This window comes from Molossus molossus, unplaced genomic scaffold (genome assembly GCF_014108415.1).
Source record: "Molossus molossus isolate mMolMol1 unplaced genomic scaffold, mMolMol1.p scaffold_m16_p_12, whole genome shotgun sequence".
NCBI lineage: Eukaryota > Metazoa > Chordata > Mammalia > Chiroptera > Molossidae > Molossus > Molossus molossus.
The window spans coordinates 94,893,603-94,914,789 of NW_023425347.1; the positions used below are offsets into that span (position 1 = coordinate 94,893,603).

Below are 21,187 nucleotides of genomic sequence, written 5' to 3' on the forward strand. Positions count from 1 at the left end.
CTTACTACCTCTGAGATTGTGACCGGTGACTTCATTTCCTTGGGCCCCAGCGACCACATATGTAAAGTGGGGGAAAGTACTTCCCTGGTAGTACTGTAGTCAGAGGTACATGAAGTAATGGAATGTAAAGTGGCTAGCACAATGTCGGGGACTTAGCAAATGCTCAGTAAACAGGGGCAGTTACTTTTCAAATGTGGAAATGAGCCGTGCAAACTGGGAGTGCAGAAGACTAGATTTCGACCCGTTATTATTTTTCTCTTTGTGGTGGGAGGTGCTAGGGTGGGAGGGAGGGAAGAGGGGAGTGGAAGACCGTGAAAGGTGAGCTTGGTTGGATGAGACGCGCGAGTTTGGAACAGTGAACGATGAGAAACAGGCACGGGTGTGGAAGATTTATGGTTTTAATGGGGGCAAGGCAGGGGGCTCAAGGGACAGACCGTGGCTCCAGGTATGGCTGTCTCTTACTAGCACTGTAACCCTCTCCGACTCTCGGCATAAGCGAGTGGTCTTGAATATTGGCCTGGGGCAAACGGCAGTGTCCCGGGTGTGGGTCTGAGATGGGGCGTTGACGCAGGGGCGGGGCGTTGGCTGGTGGGTGTGTCCTGGGGGCGGGGCAGGGCGCAGAGGCGGAGCCGAATGGACCGGAGGTGGCTTAGTCTGGGGGCGGGACTCTGGAGGCGGGACCCTGGGGGCGAGGGTGATACGAGGGCGGTTCTTGGGGAGCGGGCGGGGTGCGGTGGCCGAGGCCCGGAAGCAGACGGAGGCGGCCAGGGTCCCCGCTGTCTACTAGCCATGGACGAGGCTGACCGGCAGCTCCTGCGGCGGTGCCGGGTGCAGCTGGTCAGCGAGCTTCAGGTGGCCTCTCTCTGGGACGCTCTGCTGAACCGCGACCTATTCAAGCCCGACATGATCGAGGACATCCAGGTGCGCCCCGCCCCTCCCAGCCGGCGTCCATCCCCGCGACCCTTGCCTTGCGCAGACTTCGGTCCCAGATGGGGACAGTGAGGCCTCGCGGAGAGGGTTGCTGGAGCCACAGCGCAACTTAATGGTCGAGCTCCCCAGTCTGTGCCACCCGGTTCCTCCACCCCCTTTAGGGAACCATTGTGCGGGAACCCCGTTTTTCCTTCCGGTAGCGAGCCCACCAAGTTGCCCAGCCGAACCAAACAATCCCAGACGCCTCTCTGAGGGCTCGCTACCGCAGTTCGGCGCCCTGCACCACCAGCCTGCTCTGTTAGCTGCTGCAGCGCTGTGCTTTTGCCAGCAAGGAGGCATGTTTGTTTTTCCTCCTCTAGCAGGGAGGTCCACGGCACCCACTTGGGTGGCAGACTGCCTGGCACCCTGTCCTTGGGCAAGTCACCCTCTCTGAGCCAGTTTCCTGGGCTGTGAAATGGGACAACAGTAGTACTGCTCTGAGTGCTAAATGAGATAACGGACATGAAACAGTAGAGTGTCAGGCACAGTAAGGGCTCGTGTGGTAGTTGGCTGTGTGTGCCCTGTCCTCCTTGGCCAGCCCTTCATGTGTTAAGTTTATGTTTTCTAAGGGGTTTTGGAGATGAGCAGCCTTTTGCAGGTAATAGAGGGAATAATAAAGTTAAACATTGGAAATTCTCTTTAAGAGCACTTTTTTTTTTTTTTTTTATCCTCACCCGAGGATATTTTTCCATTTTTTGTACAGATAGAATGGGAGGGAGAGAGAGGAAGGGAGAGAGAGTGAGAAACATCGACGTGAAGGGACACATCGAGTGGCTGCCACCCGCACGACCAACCAGGGCCGGGGACAAACTGCAACCGAAGCACGTGCCCTTAGCGGGAACCGAACCCGGGTCTCTCCGGACCGCAGGCCGACGCTCCAACCGCTGAGCCAAACCGGCCAGGGCAGCACTTTTTTTTTTTTAATTCCCACTCGACATTTTTCCATTTTTGTTCAGATAGAGTGGGAGGGAGAGGAAGAGAGAGAGAGAGAAAAACATCCACGTGAAATGGACACATCAAGTGGCTGCCTCTGGAACGACCCAACCGGGGCCAGGGACAAACTGCAACCGAGGTACATGCCCTTAGCAGGAACTGAACCCTGGTCTCTGGACCACAGGTGGATGCTCTAACCACTGAGAAAAACTGTCCAGGGCTAAAAGCACTTTCTTGGGCTTATTTGACCCCCACCACGGGCCTGTGAGGTAAGGTGGGTACAAGAGGGTGCAGCAGGTGTCTGTGGCTTCCTGGAGGCCTCTAGCCGGTACCCTGTGGGCTGCTTGCAGGCTGAATGTCCAGTTTCTGCATCACCCAGGAGCTTGGCCTGACCCAGTGAGGAAGTCTTTAATAGAACAAGGGTCACATGGAAAATTCCCAATGAATAATAATATTAAAAGAGGTCTTATGAGCACCTGCTGCATGGCCTGTACATTCACCAACTGGAATACCTGTGGAGGCCCAGTGGGTGGGCACTACAGCTTCTGCCCTGCCCTCCAGCTCCATCTGGGTATGGTCATGCCAGCCAGAAAGCTGGTATGATGTTGCCAGGTCTTTCATGTTGTTAAAGAAAACCTGGAAATCTTTATTCTGATGTCAAATTACTTGATTTTAAATGTTAGCAAAAGTTCAAAATTTTAAAAAACTACTGTGTGAATGACGGGTGCCATCCCACCACACCTGGTACGGCTGATAAACACACAGGCTTTGGAGCCACGTGGATCTGGGCCTCCATCCGGTTATATATCTTTGTTATATATCAGCTTTGTTATATATCAGCAAGTTGCAACACCTTTTTGTGACTCAGTTTCTCCCTTCCCTAAAGTGGGGATACTTGTAATTTAAGGTTGCTGAGGGGGACTAAATGAAACAATGCATTTTACAAGTGTCTGTCTTATTGTGTGTTCAGTAACTCTTGAGAGAAATCAAAACACCACAGTCTACTTGTAGAAGTAGGCAGATAGCTGTTTAGCTACTGAGAATTATCTTCTCAGTGATATTATTGGTCTGTGCTGTTCAATATAGTAGCCATTGACCACATGTTGCTATATAAATGTAAACCTGAAGTAATTACAGTTAAACAAAATAGCCCTGCCAGTGTGCCTCAGTGGTTGGGCTTTGACCCGTGCACCAAGAGGTCACCAGTTGGATTCCCGGTCAGGGCACACGCCTAGGTTGTGGGCCCGATCCCCAGTGGGGGGCATGCAGGAGGCGGCCAGTTGATGTTCTCTCTCATCTATGTTTCTGTCTCTCCCTTCCTCTCCCTTCCTCTCTCTCTAATATCAATAAAGAAAAAAAATTAAACGAAATAAAAAATCCGGTTCCCTCGTTGTAGGGCCTGAGTGCTACGTGTCTGATAGCTGCCGTAATGACAGCGCAGCTAGAGAACATGTCCGTGATCTCGGGAAGCTCCCTTGGGCGGTGCTGCTGAAGGACACTTGAAGACAGGGCAGGGTCTTATTCCTGTGGATCTTGAGGATCTTGCCCAGGCCTGGGTCTCAAAGGACAACCAGCTGATAACCAATATCTTCTTCTTGCTCCCACCCCACTCCCTGTCTTAGTGCTGGCCTCAGCATCCCCACACCTGTCAACTGTGACCATTTCTCCATCTTCACAGTCCCCAGTCAGTGGCCAGGTCCTGTTGATTCTCCCTCCTTATTTCTCTGGTCAGACCTATCACTTGTCTCTCTTCCAGCTACACCATCTTTGCTGCCACCTGACCTGGCTGTTACTCCCTTCCTTGTCTACCCTGCCTCCAGGATGATTTTTCTAAAAGGCAGAGCTGACTCTGTCACTCCCTTCTTATTGATTTTATTTTTATTTTTTATTTTTTTTATGTCACTCCCTTCTTAAAACTCTTCAGTGGCTTCTCACAGCTTCCTTAGTAAGACCACGACAATGCCTCATCCCTCACTACTGTTTCCCACCCCAAATTACACTTCCCATTTTACACTTCCAAAGACCACACATATTTACTCTCTTATGTTTCTTTTTTTATCCTCACCCGAGGACTTATCTTCAAATAGAGCGAGGGAGAGAGGAAGGAAGGGAGAGAGGAAGAGAGAGAAACATCGATGTGAGAGAGACACATCGACTGGTTGCTACCCACACAACCCCAACCAGGGCCGATCCAAGCAACCGAGGTACGTGCTTGTAGCAGGAACTGAGCCCAGGACTCTGGTCTGCGGACTGACGCTCTAACTGCTGAGCCAAACTGGTCAGGGCAATTTTCTTACATTTCTTGAGGTCAAGAGTTCAAGTGAGCTCTAAGGGCTTAAAGTAAAGATGTCAGCAGGGCTGCTTCCTTCTGGAGGCTCAGGGGAGAATCCATTCCTTGCCTCCTGCAGCTTCTAGAGGCTGCCAGCATCCCTTGGCTTATGGCCACATCACTCCAGCCTCTGCTTCCATCATTGGGTTTTGCTGTTCACTTCCTCATGTTTCCTGGCGCCTCAGCTAAGATTCCCTGCTGGAAGCCTCTAACCTCCAGGACTGAGCTGGGTGCCCCTGTACTCTCCCAGTCCCACGTGCTTCCCCTGTGGCACATCTCTCCTTGCTGTGTCATTGTTGATTTGTCTGTTTGCATGCCCCACACAACGTTTGCTCCTTGAGGACTGAGATTGTTCTTTGCTGTATTTTCAGCACTTAGCACAGCACTGGGCACATCGTAGATGCCTCCAAAATACTGAATGAACAGACAAGCCAAGGCAGGAAGGCTCAATTTTTGCCCACGTGGCTGATTGTTTAGATTTATACTATCCGGGAAATGGGGGACCAGGTGAGAGGCACAGGAGGTGTGTGAGTAATAGTGCCTTCTCTTTCTTTCCCAACAGAGGGCAGGCTCTGGGTCTCGGCGCGATCAGGCCAGGCAGCTGGTCATAGACCTGGAGACTCGAGGGAGTCAGGCCCTGCCTTTGTTCATCTCCTGCTTAGAGGACACAGGCCAGCATAGCCTGGCTTCGTTGCTGAGAACCAGTAGCCAAGCAGCAAAGCCGGATCTGGAGGCCGTCAGACCCCTGAACCTCGTGCCTGCGGTGGTCAGACCAGAGGAACTGAGAGTAGTGAAGCAGGATCCATCGAAGCCGACCCCAGGTAAACTCCAGCCAGTGGATTTGGGACCAGAAAAGCTCCATCCGGCCAACTTTAGTCCAGAGGTTCGCAGACCAGGCGTGCCCAGGGCAGTGGACGTTGGTTCTGCAGGATTCAGTGATGTCTGTGAGTCCTGAGAGAGTGGTTAGCAGTGGGGGCGTGACCATTGGTACAGCCGGGCAGGTTGAAATTCAGAATTTAATTTTGGTGTGTTTCTGAGTACTCATAGGGAATGGGTGGAATATTCTGGTAAGTCTTCAGAAGATTTACCAGAAACCCCTCCTCTGAAGAACATGTTTTCTTTTCTTTCTTTTTAAAAAAAATCATCATAGAAATATATTTGATTTCAAAATAATGTAGTTCTATTTAGAATGCTGTAATCATTATTTAAAACAAATATCATCATTGGCTCTGAAACAGGACTAAGGATGTCATTCTTTTGAAGTAAAAAATATGTACTAAGAATGTACAAGGAAGGAAAAATATAAAAAACAAGCTTGCTAAGTATTGGGCATTGTTACAAGAGGACTCACTAAGATACTATAACGGAGTCCAAACTATAAAACATACAGCAAGGAGTTCTCTTGCTTTATCAGTTCCCTGGAAAACAACCCAGTAACCTCAGTAATGCAAGAATATCACCACTTGGTTAACAGGCCAAACTTCCTGAGGGACCCAGGTAGTAATTCACTGTATTTCCCCTTTCTCCAATTCCTTTCTTTTCTTTTTTTTTTTTTATCCTCACCCGAGGACATTTTTCCATTTTTTGTTCAGATAGAGTGGGAGGGAGAGAGAGGAACAGAGAGAGAGAGAGAAACATCGATGTGAAAGGGACACATCGAGTGGCTGCCACCCGCACGACCGACCAGGGCCGGGGACAAACTGCAACTGAGGTACATGCCCTTAGTGGGAACCGAACCCGGGTCTCTCAGGACCACAGGCCGACTCTCTAACCGCTGAGCCAAACCGGCCAGGGCTCCAATTCCTTTCTTTACACCGATTTCTTTTCTTCCTTTAACATCGGTTTCATCCTATTGAAAAATATTTGGTTTTATTTGTAAAGTGGTGTAAATGATAATCCTGATGGAAGTAGTCAGTGCTTTAGCTCAAGAATCAAACTTTTGAGAAAGGTCAGTCAGCTAGTTAACAGAGACCATTGGGGCTTCAGAAGAACAATTTCAGATAATGTATGTTTGCTAAATAGATTTAAAAAATAAGCAATAAACAATGGGTGGAAAACCCATTTAACTGTGACCTAGACAATCAAAAGCAGACAGGTGACATTTGATTCAACTCATTTACTTGTGGAGTGGGCTGTAAGGAGGCTCCGAGACAGGGTTTGGTTTCCAACAGTGTCCATGGCCAAAGTGCCAACTCAGAAGGTCTCCTCCTCTCGTAGGAACTGGAACATGGATGGGAAGTCTTTCTTCGAGTAGTTCTTTGCACACAGATCCTGTAGATCTGATGGGCTTGGCTACCCAGGAGGATTGGGCTCTTTGTACTGGTGGCAGAGTCTTGTGCTAACCCCAGATCCTTAGCCATAAGTGTTGTTCCGAATCCACCCTGACAGTTATTAGCTGAGGGAACTCTATCCATCACCCCAGGTACAGGATTGTAAGTGTCACTTGACCAACACGGTCCTAAACTCATATTTAGGATTTTAGCCCATAGTTTTGGGTCAAGCCCTAACCTGATTCCAAGATTCATAGCTTCAGCGGTTCCAATCGAAGGTCTGTGTATTGTTGCAGATCTTTGCAGCCTGCCGGTTCCAATAGTGCCACAGCATGGCGCATTGGAACCCATGCAGCCTAGCAACTCTTGGGCAGCAGCAAATTCGTCTTTGACTCCTCCCACCATAAACGTGAGGTTCCCAGACCGAGCAGCTCCCACACCACCAGAAACAGGGGCATCCTTGAAAACTGCTCCCATTTTCTCAATTTCTTTGGCTAATTCTTTTGAAACCCAATAGTACTGGGACCTATTAATAGTGAGCCTTTCTTCACTTTTTTTTTTAAGAATTCCATTTGCTTCAGAATAAGCTTTTATTGCGTTCATACTGGTGGGCAACATTGTAACAATTCTGTCAGCTTTCTCAGCTACATCTGCTGGGGAAGACACTACCTGTTCACCTGCTTCTCGAAATTCTTTGCATGCAGCATGGAACATGTCAGAAATAACCAGTGGGTAGCCATGTTTCAGGAGGTTATTTTGCCATTGGATTCCCCATGCTACCTAGTCCAGTGAATCCAACTGGAGTCTTAGAGGCCATTGACCTAGAACACACTGCTGCAAGGTTGGCCGCAGCTCTGTACAGGAGGCGGTTCCATGGAGCCAAAAGGAGGCGGCCATGCTTCCCCTGCCCCGCCTCCCAGCTGTGACCTCTGCAGCTCTGGCTTGCCCACTGACTGCGAGTGTACCTGGCAAGGTGGGCAGGCCTGTATTCTTTTCTGAATGAATAATTTCAAATGACTTGTCTTCTGCTTCACAGATTCTTTCTTCTGTTTGATCAAGTCTGATATTGATGTTCTCTGTTGAATCATTTTATTTTATATTATTCATTGCATTCTTCAGCTTCAGAATTTGTTTGGTTCTTTTTTATGATTTCTATCTTTCTGTTAAGCTTCTCGTTGTGTTTATTGTTTTCCTGATTTCATTGAATTGTCTTTCTGTGTTTTCTTGTAGCTAACTGACCTTCCTTTAAACACTAGTTTTGAATTCTTTTTTTTTTTTTTTAACAAATTTTTTTTTTTCTTTATTGATTTTTAGAGAAAAAGGAAGGGAGAGGGAGAGAGAGATAGAAACATCAATAAACGAGAACATTGACTGGCCGCCTCCTGCATGCCTCCCACTGGGGATCGGGCCCACAACCTGGGCATGTGCCCTGACCAAAAATCGAACTGGTGACCTCTTGGTGCATGGGGTTGATGCTCAACCACTGAACCACACTGGCTGGGCGATTTTGAATTCTTCATTGAGCAAATCTCAGATTTTTGTTTCTTTGGGGTCGGTTACTGCACATTTATTGTGTTCCTTTGATGGTGTTGTGTTTTCTTGATTTATCATGTTCCTTAAAGTCTTGTGTTGCTGTCTTTGTGTTTGAAGAAGCATCACCTCCTGTGAGCTTTACCGACTAGTCTGTGTAATGCATCTAATCTTGGATTTTTTTTTTTTTGCATCAGCAGTGTGCTAGAAGTTCTCCACTGGACTCCTGAGCTTCCACAAAGTCACTCTTGTCCATGGGTGATTGTCAAAATTGGTGTTCTTTGTGGGGGAAGGCAGTAGAAAATTATATTTTTTTAAAAAGATTTTTTTTAGAGAAGAAGGGAGAAAGAGAGGAAATGAGAGGGAGAGGGAGTGGGAGAGACAAACATCGATCAGTTGCCTCCTGCATGCCCCCTATGGTGCCTCCCACAACCTGGACTTGTGCCCTGACTGGGAATCGAACCAGCAATCTTTTGGTGCTTGGGACAATGCCCAACTAACTGAACCACATGAGGCAGGGCAGCAGTAGAAAATTAAAAAAAAAAAATTTTTTTTCTTTATTGATTTTAGAGAGAAAGGAAGGGAGAGGGAGAGAGAGAGATAGAAACATCAATGAGAGAGAACATCGATTGGCCGCTTCCTGCATGTCCCCCCACTGGGGATCGGGCCCACAACCTGGGCATGTGCCCTGACCAGGATCAAACCGGTGACCTCTTGGTGCATGGGTCGATGCTCGACCACTGAGCCACACCAGCCAGGCAATAGAAAATTCTTATTCTGCCATTTGGATGATGTCACTTTCACTTTGTGGATAATTGTTGCTGATTTGAAAAATGAATTAATTCCTCAGTAGTGGATAATTGTTATATTTTTGGGGCGCAGTGGAGTTTTAGAAATGAGCAATAGTTTCAGAATTAAGTCTGTGGACTGACAGAAGCTTTCAGGCTAGGTAAAACCATTAAGGAAAAAAACATGGGATGTGAATGCTTTTCTAACGTGATTTTTAAGTCGGAGAGAGAATAGTTCCCAGGAAGGTGTCCATGCCTACTCTGAGCAAGGACGGTCCCCATGGCTGGATCATGAGTGTAGGCTCCCACATGTCTTGGAGGAAGCCACCACGTTCTCTTTGCTTAAAAAGAAAAAGTGTCCTACGCCCTTATAGGCCGGTGGCTTTTTGACTTTTAGCTAACTGAAATGAAAACTCTCATGACTGAAGGAAGAAATGACCATTGTACTCATTGATGCATTCTGCAAATATTTCCTGGGGATCTACTGTGTGCTGGGCCCCATGGGTTCCATGGAGTAGAGCTTCCCTCATACTCTTCTGTTCTAGAATTTCACACAAAGAGAATCACACTGAATGGCATGTTCTACTCGGCATACTGTTTTTGAGAGTATCCATGGTGTCCTATGTATCACATGTGTTTATCTATGGACCTGTTGACGGACATTTGCTTTGTTTCTGTTTCTGGGCGTTGTGAGGAAGGCTGCAGTGAACATTGGGGCCAAGTCTTTTTGTGTCCATGGCGCTTATTTCTCTTGGGTGTACATACACATGGGAGTGGAATTGTTGGTCAGAGGGTATGTGTGTGTGTAATTATCAGAAACTTCTAAACAGTTCTCCGAGGTGGCTGTGCCCCTCGACTGTCTCCCACCCGCAGTGTCTGAGGGTCCCCAGGTGCCCACTCCTGCGTTTCTGTGGGGGCTGTCCTCATAGAGTCCCTTGCCTCTCCCCTGTTGGACACCGACATTTATTTTCCCCTCTGTCTCTCTCTCTCTCCAGGTGCTCAGGAGAGACTGAGGAGAAACACGGATTTGGTGAGTCTTCGTATGATTTCTGGCCAGTTGCGTTGGCTTTGGGTCCTGCTCCTCACTCTCCAGGTCTTTCCCTGCAGCTGTGTCAGGAGCCCAGGGACCCAGCTCCGCTGGAGAGCGGGGCCCAGCCCAGGCCCCCGTCGCTTCCCGACCCTGGTACAGCTTTTTCCAGAGCAGATCGTCCCGCCCCGCTCTTTCCTCACCTGTGACGTCAGAGGCTCAGACCTGATGAGGGGTGGGCGTCAGATTGGCTGTGGACCACCGCAGACTGAGTCATTCACAGCATTTGTGGTGTGGCTCCCTGTGCCAGCCCTGGCCTCTGTGGGGATCCTGGGAACAGACCACTTTTGTTCCTAGCTCTCCTCAGCCATCAGCCCAGCGGGGGCTAGTTACAGAAAGACACAGATGAGTGAAACTAGTGTTACGTACCGTAAGCAAAATGAACAGGTTGGTGCAAGAGAGGATTACAGGGGAAACACTGAGCCTGGGGAGGAAGTGGTGTCGATGCTCCGAGTCTGCCCACAGTCACCCACACGGTTCTCAGGTGCTCCCCCGGAATGGACGGTCCGTAAGGTCCTTTTGGGGTGAATGCCTGTGGGTGTTGGATTTCTAAGCAGGCAGCCCCCATCCCTGGGTACTGTGGTGGGAGCTAATCTCCTCTCCCAAGCTGAGCTGTTTGAACATCACACAGCCCAGTCCGCGCGCTGTGTTTCCTTGTGCCCTGCAATGCTGGGGGCAGAGGCTGCTATTCCTTCAGAGGGAGGGCGGACCCCGTTTTCTGTCTCATTGCTCCGCACTGTCAACCACACGAGTGAAAACCAGGGGGTCGCCTTCCCTCCTGAGGTATGCAGTGGGACCGCGGTTGACACGGGTCCCTGTGCTCGGGCAGGCCTACGTCCTGAATGCGGACCCCTGTGGCCACTGCCTCATCATCAACAACGTGAACTTCTGCCTGAAGTCGGGGCTCAGCACTCGCACCGGCTCCAATGTCGACTGTGAGAAGTTGCAGAGACGCTTCCGCTTGCTGCGCTTCGTGGTGGAGGTGAAGTCCGATCTGACTGCCAGGGTATGTCACTGTCCTTGCAGACAGACGGGGCGCGTGGGGCAGTGTCCTGCAGGGACCCTGAGAGCAACCGGCTCGCTGTGAGAGGCCCTGAAAGCAAGTGACTCCCCAAGACCAGCCCTTAGGTCTGTCGGACCATGAGAGGCAGTGCTGCCAAGTGGTCACCAGTTTAAGCTTCAGACTCAGAGAGACCTAATGGAAGACTCTCTCCTGGTCCTGCTGGGTGACTCCTGAGCCGGATTCACGGTCTAGACAGCAAGAGCAGGACGCACCTCCTGGGGTCGTTGTGAGGATTAAATGAACAGTGCCCGAGCACGGCACCTTTGCCCCGAGGTTGTGACTGTTACGAGTGTCATTACTTCAGCATCGGCCCCGGGAGCAGGGAACATGGTCTGCCCAGGTGCTCGGGCGAGCCCCGGATGGGGACCTGATCCGTCAGCGTTCTGCTCACCTGCGCCTTCTCCCTGCAGCAGATGCTCCAGGCTCTGGTGGAGCTGGCACGGCGGGACCATGGTGCCCTGGACTGCTGCGTGGTGGTCATCCTCTCTCACGGCCGTCAGGTAGGAGGCCGGGCTTCCTGGGCAGGCACTGGGGAGAGGCTGGACCGACAGGCTGTGCAGGAGCCCTGACCCTTCCTGTGCCCAGGACACCCTGGGCTTTGCGGGAAGAGCCATGGGGCCCTGTCCACCTGCTGTTGTTTTCGTGGGAGCAAGCTGGCCCTCCCAGGAGTTGAAGTCTCCCCTTGGGTGGGGCGGTGTTCCTGGAAGGAGCCATCTGGGAGAGGCAGGGAGGGCGCAGGCTCTACTCACTAAGCTGCTACCCCGGCTTTGTTCAGAGCTGACACAGCACGAGAGAGCTCCCAGCTCCTGCCTCGGTCCCGGTGGGCATTGTTCCGGGCCCTTTGCTGCTGGCTGGGAGTCAGGATACTGAGGCTGTCTCCGGGCTCGCCACTGATGTGCTGGGTCATTGTGCCCAAGGCTGTTCCCCTTCCTGGGCCTCAGTTTCCTCATCTTCTACATGGAGGGTTGGAAAGGTCAGAGGTTCCAAGCGGGGGCCTGTAGTCCCCCTCTGGGTTATGCAGTGTTTTCAAATCTGGCAGCCTTCATACCAAAATTAGGATTTCTAGCTTTTCTTGAAAAACCACAGAGGTCTGGCCTTACCAGGCCAACGTCGCACAAAGCCCCCTGTGGCCTGTAGCTGGGCAGGGGCTGCCCCGTAGGTCATTTCCTTCAAGGTGTGGCCCCTGGACCTGGCAGCTCGTGACAGTGCAGACTCCCGGGCCCCACCCAGACCTTGTCACTGGGCCTGCGCTTTAACAGGATCCCCGTGCACATAAAGTTTGAGAAGAATCAATCTAGAGGGGCTCTCAACGTTCAGCTGCATCAGAGGCACCTGAAGGACCCAATTGCTGGTCTCCTCTGTCAGGGTTTCTGATTTAGGCGATCTGGGTGGGGCCCAGGAATTTGGATGTCTTACAAGTCCCAGGTGATGCTGATGCTGCTGGTCTGGGGACCACATCTGGAGAGCCCCTGGCTGGCACTCTCCCGTTAGGCTCTCTTGGCCCCCAGAGGCACGCGAGTCTGGGACCTTTGGAAGGGAAGCTGTCCAGGGCCCATCCAGAACCAGCCTGCTCTGTCTAAATCAGCCTTGTGCCCTGGCTGGGACCTAAATGCTTGCCACCCCCAGAGCGTCTGAACAGGCCATTGGATTCCTACCCGACCTCTTGGTTTTGTGACCAGGAGTCTTGTTCTTCTAGGCCAGCCACCTCCAGTTCCCGGGGGCTGTTTATGGCACAGATGGGTGTTCTGTGCCCATCGAGAGAATCGTGAACATCTTCAATGGAGCCAGCTGCCCCAGCTTGGGAGGGAAGCCCAAGCTCTTTTTTATCCAGGCCTGTGGTGGAGGTAAGCAGGTCCCACCTCCCTGCAGCAGAACCTATCAGCCCCTCACGATGTCCAAGGGGCCTCTCCAGGCGGTCAGCAGGTCCCAGACGTGCCCGAGTCTGGCTAGAGCAGGCCTTTGGAGGTGTCTTCTCTCTCAGTGCAGTAGCACCAGGGGCTCATGTTACTTTGGCTCCTTCAACCCCAGAGACTCAACAAAAATAAAAAGAGTGGAGGAGAGAGAAAAACTCCGCAGCCCTGGCCCGTGTGGCTCAGTTGGTTGGAACATCACCCTGTACACCGAGCGGTTGTGGGTTTAATTCCCAGTCAGGGTACATACCTAGGTTGTGGGTTCAATCGCTGGTCAGAGCGCGTGCGGGAGGCAGCCGATCGATGATTCTCTCTCTCTCGCTCTCTTCTCCTCTCTCTCTAAACATGTGCTCAGGTGAGGATTAAGAAAAGAAAAGAGAAAGAAAACGAAAAAACTCCTTCATTTTCCTTGTCGTCATTCTCTGACCTCCATCAGCCAGACCCCCTTTGCACTACCCCAGAGAAAGGGAGGCCAGCTTCCTGGGAGCGTTAGTGAGCCGGCCTCCCAGCTCTGCCCACCCAGACCCGTTCGCAGTCACACAGGGTCTTTGCTGTGTCTTTGGACCCCTCAGTGGGGCCTACAGGACCTTGGTGATCCGGCCCTGGGCACTTTGCCTCCCCAGCCTGGCATCCGTGCCCACCAGCCCTGTTCACCCGTCTCAGGATGTCACAGGCTCTGGACTGCTCCTCTGTCTTTCCTCTTGCCACCCTCCGCCTTGTCTCCTGGCCAGCTCTTAGCCATCCATCCTTCTGGTTACAAGTCACCGTCACCGTCTCCGGGACGTCCTCCCTAAACACCTGCTTCCGTGAGAGGGCAGGGTTAGCTGGCTCTCGTGCTCCTGTTCTGCCCGGTCACAGCACCTTCTCCTGGTGGAGGTGGCCGCGCCCCCTGGTCAGCTCTCCCAGGGCAGGGTCAGGCCTGTCTGCCCTACAGCAGGGTCCTGGCCTGGCCCAAAGCTCAGTTTGATTGCATCTTATGGGGATTCTAATTAATTGAATCTGAATTTGAAATAGAACCATATAAAAATATCTGGGAGTGAGATATGAAATAACGTAAACTCCCACCATTAAAAAACAAATCAAAACAACTCACCGGGAAGAGCGAGATTCCCGTGCTGGGATGCAGCTGCCTTTGGCCTTCCGGTCCCTGCTTAGCCCTGAGCAGGCTGCGTGACCGTGTGATTAACGCTGTCGCCACACGGGGGCAGCCTGTCAGCGGAGAACAGAAACAGAAGTGTCCGTGATCTGTGTCTGGTGGGGTGTCCTGTTTACATGCACCGGAAAGTCTGTCCTGGATTTTGGCGACTCTTACGTTGCTATTTGAAAGTTCACTGTTGTTATAATTTAAAAGCCCTCTAACACCCTTCATTAAGAGGCAGTGCGGGCACCAGGGCAGAAAAGCCAAGTCCACGTCGGTAACTTTGGTGCAGAATGTCTGTAAGTAGCATGATGCAAGGTGACAGCGTGGTGATGCACTTGGCCAAGGCTGAGTGGCCTCCCCTGGGCCGAGCTGTGAATGTCGGTGACCCGGCTCAGAATTGTGGAGGTCCTGCCGAGAGCGCAGGAGGAAGCCAGTGCGCTGCGGTGCTTGCGGATTGCACGTGCGGAGGGAACGGCTCCTCTTCCCACTGCCGTTCCCGCTGGTGGGCATCTCAGTCCTGCCTCCCAGGGAGCTTTGGCCCATCGAGGCTCCCGAAGAACGAAGCTGTGCACCCGGTGCAGGACCCTGGAGCTAGGCCTTCACGGCCGATCCGTAGGAGGAGGAAGACGCGTGACTGGACCCGGCTGGCATCCCCCATATGACACTCTTTTCCCCCATCGTCCCCTCTCGGGTCCTAGTCTCTGCTCCGTTATTCACAGGTAGTCCCTCTGCCACCCCGTCGCCTTAGGCCATTCTTAAGTCACCTCCCACTGAAGCGCCCCTCCCGTGCTGACCAGCAGCGCCTCACAGTCCCATCTGGCCCCTCCCCCTTCCACGGAAGGCATTCCAGGGCCTGGGGCCGATGCCAGAATCCCAGCCAAGAAAATAACCAGAAGCAGTGACCTGAGTCAGCTGTGGTCTACTTGCACACATCTCGGAAGCTCCCTTGCAGGCTTGGGGCCCCTGTGGAGTAGAGCAGGGGGTTGAGAGACAGGACGATAGAAGGCAGAATCCTGGCCCCTCACGTGACAGATCGCCCAGGTTCTGAGCTTCAGCTGTGCGGGGTGAGAGGTCATGGAGGTTGGAGTTATTATGATGGGGTTGCCAGACCATCCCTGTCTCCTCTTTGGCTCCTGCAGATGGATCCCAGCTTCCCTGGGTGAACTGTGACCTCTCTCCCTCCTTGCTGTTTCCCACCGTGGATCCAGCCACGCACACTGCCTGCTGTCCTCCCTGTGGGCCTGCCCGGCCGGTGCCGTTGTTCCCACCGGGACTGTTCTGTCTCACATCGGAGGCTGGGTCCCAGCCCTGCTCCAGAAACCCTCCCCCAAGGGACCCTCTGGCCTCTCCCCCTCTGCCTGTTTTTTTCTGAAGCCCTTTTCAGCGGCCTTCTTTCTGTGACTGGCTTGTTTTACTTTGCATAGTGTCCTCGAGGTCCATCCCTGCTGTAACCTGTATCAGAATTTCCTTCCTTTTTTAAGGCTGAAATAACGTGACTTGTTTTTTTAATGACATAAAATTTGCTATTTTAACCTTATATTTTTGTTAATCCTTACCAGAGGATATTTTTCCATTGAGTTTTTAAATAGAGTGGAAGAGAGGGAGAGAGAGAGAAACATCGATGTGAGAGACACGCTGATTGGCTGCTTCCCACACGACCCTGACTAGGTCCGGTGATCAATTCTGCAACCCAGGTATGTGCCCTTGACCAGGAATCAAACCCGAGACCCTTTGGTCCAAGAGCTGCTGAGCAAAACCAGCTAGGGCTATTTTAACCATTTAATTTATTTGTTTATTTTTCAATTCTGAGGACTTTTTTTTTTTTTAATTTGTCTTCAGATAGAGTGAGAGGGAGGAAGAGAGAGACTTCGACGTGAGAGGGACACCTCGACTGGCTGCCTCTCACATGTCCCCAACCAGGGTTGGCGATGAACCGCAACCGAGGTACATGGCCTGGACCGGAATCAGAACCGAGACTCATTGGTCCATGGGCTGATGCTCTAACTGCTGAGCCAAACCGGCCAGAGCTATTTTAACCATTTTAAAGTATACAGTTCAGTGGCATTAAGTACATTCGTATCGCCACTATCTAATTCCAGAACTTTTTCATCACCCCAAAAAGAAACTCCATACCCATTCCTGCCTTCTCCCAGCCCCTGGCGACCACTAACCTGCCTTCCTCTCTGTGGATTTACTTGTTCTGGACATTTCAGAGAAAAGGAATCATATCATGAGGTCTTCGGTGCCTGGCTTCTTCCATTTAGTGGGCTTTCAAGGTCCGCCCCCATGTGCGCTGGACCAAGACTTCAGTCCTTTCAAGCCTGAGTACGATTCCATCGCATGTGTCTGCCACATTTTACCTGTTGACCTGTTGATGGACACTCGGGTGGTTCCACCGTTTTCCTGTTGCGAGTGATGCTGCTATGAACCTTTGGGTTCATGGTTTTGTTTGGACACTTGTTTTCAGGTCTTTGGCGTGTATACCTTGTATCTTTTTAAAGCTGTTTTTTTTTTTAAATCAATACATTTTTAAAATTTATTTTTTTAACTTATCTCTATTGTTGAATGTATTACAGATGTTTCCTCCGCCTTTTTCCCCATTGACCCCCCTCCTCTTTGCTTCCGCCCACCCTTGCCTTCCCCACACTGCTGTCTGCGTCCACTGGTTATGCACATATGCACAGACGTTCTTTGGTTTATCTCTTCCCACCCCCGATCCCTTCCGTGCTATTTCTTTAGGTACAGATTCTTGTTTTCCAGCCGTGGCTGTGGCTTTGGGCACTTTCTCCATGTGATTTCAGCGCTACTTCCAGGATTCCATCTGGACCATCCCAAGAATTCTGTCCTATGAATTATGACCATGTAGCTGTTTTTGAAATTTCTGCATTTTTCCACCCTCCGCCCCCAAAGTTTACTTAATGAATGTGTAAAACCTGTTGTAGACAAAAGGGAACTTCTGTTTCGGTTTCCTACTCGTGTGTGCCCTGCACCGGGACCCTGCTCTAGAGGGAACCGGGTGGTCTTGGGTTGGGGACAGGCTACGTGGGGCAGCAGCTCTGTGTGTCTCAGTGACAAGTGCTGTCTGTTTCTGCTTCCTGCAGAGCAGAAGGACCATGGATTTGAGGTGGTCTCCGCTCCCCCCGAGGACAGGGCCCCGGACAGCACCCCTGAGCCAGACGCGGTCTCGTTCCAGGACGAGCCAGGCAATGACGACCAGCCGGATGCTGTGTCTAGTTTGCCCACCCCAAGTGACATCTTTGTGTCTTACTCCACTTTCCCAGGTGAGTGCACCAGCCAGTGGGCCCCTCATCTGTCCTAGAAGCAGTGTGTTGTGGAAAAAACACACCTGGGAGTGAGTCTTGGTTCTGCCTCTTGCCACCTGTGTGACTCTGAGCCCGTTCCTTCCCCTCTCTGAGCCTCGGGTCAAGGCCGGCGAGACGCCGAGGATACACAATTTAAGGGAGCACGCACCCTTGGGCTTGTGTGCCGCACCTCGTCCTGGCCTCTCCTCAGTCTCCTCGTCTTTGAAGTGGGAATAATAATCATACCTCGGGGGTTGTCTCGGGGGTTGTCAGGGTGGCTGGCACATCACAGGGCCTGGGCATAGCTGGTGGGACAGGGGTTAGTGTCCTTCCTTCCTTGTCCCTCAGGGGAGTCACTTGACTTCTCCGAGCCTTGGTTTCCTTGGTGGAAAATGGGAATTGTAACCAGCAGCACGAGGTGCCGGTAAAGATGAAGTAAGATCGCGAGTGGGGCAGCGCAGAGAGGAGGCCGCTCCTGCCAGCGTGGCGGCCCGAGTCCGGAGGCGGCCCTCCAAGCTCAGCCCTCCTCCTCCCGCAGGCTTTGTCTCCTGGAGGGACACCAAGAGTGGCTCCTGGTACATCGAGACCCTGGATGGCGTGTTTGAACGGTGGGCTCACTCTGAAGACCTGCAGAGCCTCCTGCTCAGGGTGAGCCCCGCCCGCCGGGAAGGCGGGAGCCTGGGTGGGGCGGTGGGGGAGCAGGCAGACCACGGTAGAAGGTGGTGAGACCCCATCTGCTCCCGCGCCTTGGCTGGCCACGAGTCAGTGCTTTCGCTTCTCGAACTCGAGATGTTACTGCCTGGGGTGACATTGGTCCCTATTCCAAGGGCCATCATCCTCAGCTTCCCTGAGGTCCCCAGGCTGACACCTTCCGCTCCCCCCTTGACGGAGTCGGTCCTCAGCACCAGGGTTGGCCCGCTTGGTGTACAGAGCATGGCATTCCCAAAGGCAGGTCGCGGGGCTGCCCCTGTGCCCTGGCCCCACTGCACGGTCATGAGTCCTCTTTAGGATGTCCCCTTGTCAGGGGGCCCTAGTGCGAGAACAGGAAGGAGGGCCCAGCAGTGCCCCCGCCTCGCTGAGCGAGATCCCGCTCAGGCCAGGTGCTTCCTCCACGGGCCCCAGAGCACACGTGCGTCCGTCCTGCTCTTGCCCAGGTGTTTTGGGCCATGAGAAGGGGCTGTCTGGGCCGGACCTCTCCTTTCTTCTGTGGAGGCTCTGGGTCCGCTTTGCTGAGCAGAGTGGAGAGGAAAAGCCAAGGCAGGGCCCCCACATGCCACGGCCCTGGGCCGGTGCGGGTGGGCCTGGGCTCCGCCAGGGCCCAGAGGTACACTCAGTTCCTGGGCCCATCGCTTCTCTGACGTTGTCTTCAAGCAAACCTTTCGATCTGATTTGCACCTGGTAAATTTTTGAATTTGGAAATTTTGAATTCCGAGTTTTCTTAACTTATGGTTGACATGCATGTTCTTTAAACCTCCCCAGCCCCCAAGGAGGCTGCCGTTAGAGCCAGTTACAAGTGGACGTCACTCAGGGGACATTCCGCCGGCCCCTCTTCCACCCCGGAAATGGGTCGCGGGAACTCACAGAGCTCCCCGTGCTCCTGTCTCCGCAGGTCGCTAATGCTGTTTCGGAGAAAGGGGTTTACAAACAGATGCCTGGGTGTTTCAATTTCCTCCGGAAAAAACTCTTCTTTAAAACTGAATGAAGCCAGGGCCCCCGACCCTGCCTTACCTTTCACCCCCAAACCTTCTGCTGCCCCCGGGCCGATGGGGGCCTGTCTTGCCTTCAGCTATGGCTGTCACGTGTTGAAGGAACTTGTAGCCTGTTGGAGGTCTGCTGTTTCTCCGCTGGCGGCCCACAGGCTCTTCACAGCTTCCAAAGTGGAGACATGACCACGGTGGAGGAAGAGGAGAGCGGACGACGTGTGGCTGCCTGGTGCCCGGCTAGGGACTGTCTGTGACCCTTGTATTTTCTCTAGAGCAGGGCTTCTCAGCCCCGGCACCATGGACACGTGGCCAGACCATCCTTTGCTGGGGTGCGGGGCCGGCCTGTGCACCGAGGGACGTTTACAGCCTCCCTGGCCTCTGCCCACTAGGCGCCGGCAGCATCCGCCCTGAGCGGTGCCAACCAAAGACGCCTGCAGATGCTGCCACTTGTGGCCTGGTGGGCCCCACGTGAGAACCACTGAACTGTGGGAGTTCTTCTTTTAGCTACAAGCAAGCCAGCATCTCTCTTAGATCAGCAAGTTTGGGACTGCTGGGGTCCGGACAGCTCTCTGTGAATCTTAAATGAAGTCTTAGAATTTACTAATTTTTCCTGTATTTCAGTATTCTGAAAAAATAAACCTTAGCCCTGGCTGGTGTGGCTCAGTGGTTGGAGCATCGGCCTGCACACCAAAGGGTCTCAGGTTCGATTTCTGGTCAAGGGCATGTACCTGGGTTTCAGGTTCCATCTCTGGCCCTGGTCTGAGCACATGAGGGAGGCAACCAATCGGTGTGTCTCACATCAATTTTTCTCTCTCTCCCCCTCTCCTTCCCCCCTCTCCCTCCTCCTCCTTCCCTCCCTCTCTTCCACTCTCTAAAATCAATGGCAAAAATACCTCCGGTGAGGATTAACAAAAATATCTTAGGTAGATATGGACTCTTTTTTGCCTCCCCCCCTCTTTGTTCTTTCTTATAAAGGAGACTTTTGCCTTTTTTGTAATATTTCATTGGGTCCCCATGCCCACCCCATCCCAGGAGGTACTGGGGTGGGAACCACGTGCTCAGGGAGGTCAGGTGGCCTGTCCAGGGCAACACTTAGCCAGTGGAGAGACCTGGCCAGACCCGGGTCTTGCGAGTCAGCCTGTGTCCCCAGATGCCTTCCTGGCCGAAGGACCCGGCACCGCAGGGCGACCATGCTGTGGGACAGTGAAATGCTGGGCTTCCCCAGACAAGGCCCCCACCCTGAAGCCTTTTCAGCGATTCTGATCTGGCCTCTGTCTTGCTTAGAACCCTGGACGTGAGGACGTTTTGCTAATAAGACTCTCACCCAGACGTGATTTCTGTAGTTGTCACTTTATTATTTCCCTCTGGGACCTTTCCGAGTCTGAAGCAGTTCTGGGAACTTCTGGTGGTTAGTTATTTTTAATCACCTGCGGGACACACACAAGACAACCACCAGGTTAACCGGGCAGAGCAGAGGGCTGTACTGGGCAGCGTGCTGGCTTCCCGCCTCCAGGCTCCGTGCTGCTCAGGTCGGCCGGAGGCGGCCGTGACGGAGAGCCCTCGCCCAGGAGCCCCGGTGACATCCGGGAGAAGGTGATGTCACCAGCCGTTCACCGACCCGCCAGGGGAACTCCTACAACTTCTATGCTTTTTGGTTTCATTGGCTTCTCAAAGGGTTTGCTGCCCTGCCTGCGGGAGGGCTGTAACCTGTTTCCGGAGACTGCAGCAGTTTTCTCCGTGGTCCTGAGATGCTGTTGGGTCTCCACAGCACAAATACACAAGCAGCGTGCAAGAACGAGCCCCAGGATGTTCGTTGCAGCAGCGTGCGAGTGGGAAATGAACCGGGTGAAAGCTTCGTTCATTACATCCACGCTGTGGAATATTACTTAGCTGTTCAAAAGAATGCCACAAGTGTGCGTGCTCATGTGTAAAATGTGATGTGGTGTTAAGTGAAAAAGCTACGTCGCAGAACAATGTGAAGAGTAAAATCCTATTTTTGGTTAGAAGACAGCGTGTAGAATGTACATAACAGAGTCCAGAAGACAACACTGTTGGCAGTGAAGATCTCTGGGGGGGACTTGTACTTTTTTACTTGATATACTCCTATATTCTTTTAAGGATTTTATAAAGTGTATTATTACCTTCTAAAGTGAAAATAAAAA

The 21,187-nt window shown here is 52.2% G+C and overlaps 1 protein-coding gene and 1 pseudogene across 3 annotated transcripts; one reads left to right on the plus strand and one right to left on the minus strand.

The window, feature by feature from the left end:
• Positions 1-741: 741 nt before the first annotated feature.
• Positions 742-19,706, plus strand: CASP9 (caspase 9). Of its 3 annotated transcripts, none has more exons than XM_036256132.1 (9): positions 742-921; positions 4,794-5,175; positions 9,815-9,849; positions 10,736-10,912; positions 11,380-11,469; positions 12,666-12,813; positions 17,122-17,301; positions 17,861-17,970; positions 18,932-19,706. In XM_036256132.1, the coding sequence occupies exons 1-9, from the start codon at positions 790-792 to the stop codon at positions 19,022-19,024; spliced, it is 1,347 nt and encodes a 448-aa protein (XP_036112025.1). In that variant the 5' UTR covers positions 742-789; the 3' UTR covers positions 19,025-19,706. The 3 variants fall into 3 exon arrangements, with proteins under 3 accessions (XP_036112025.1, XP_036112023.1, XP_036112024.1); XM_036256130.1 differs by having other exon boundaries at positions 4,794-5,052; XM_036256131.1 differs by having other exon boundaries at positions 4,794-5,052; positions 11,383-11,469.
• Positions 6,425-9,130, minus strand: LOC118626151 (annotated as a pseudogene).
• Positions 19,707-21,187: the final 1,481 nt, after the last annotated feature.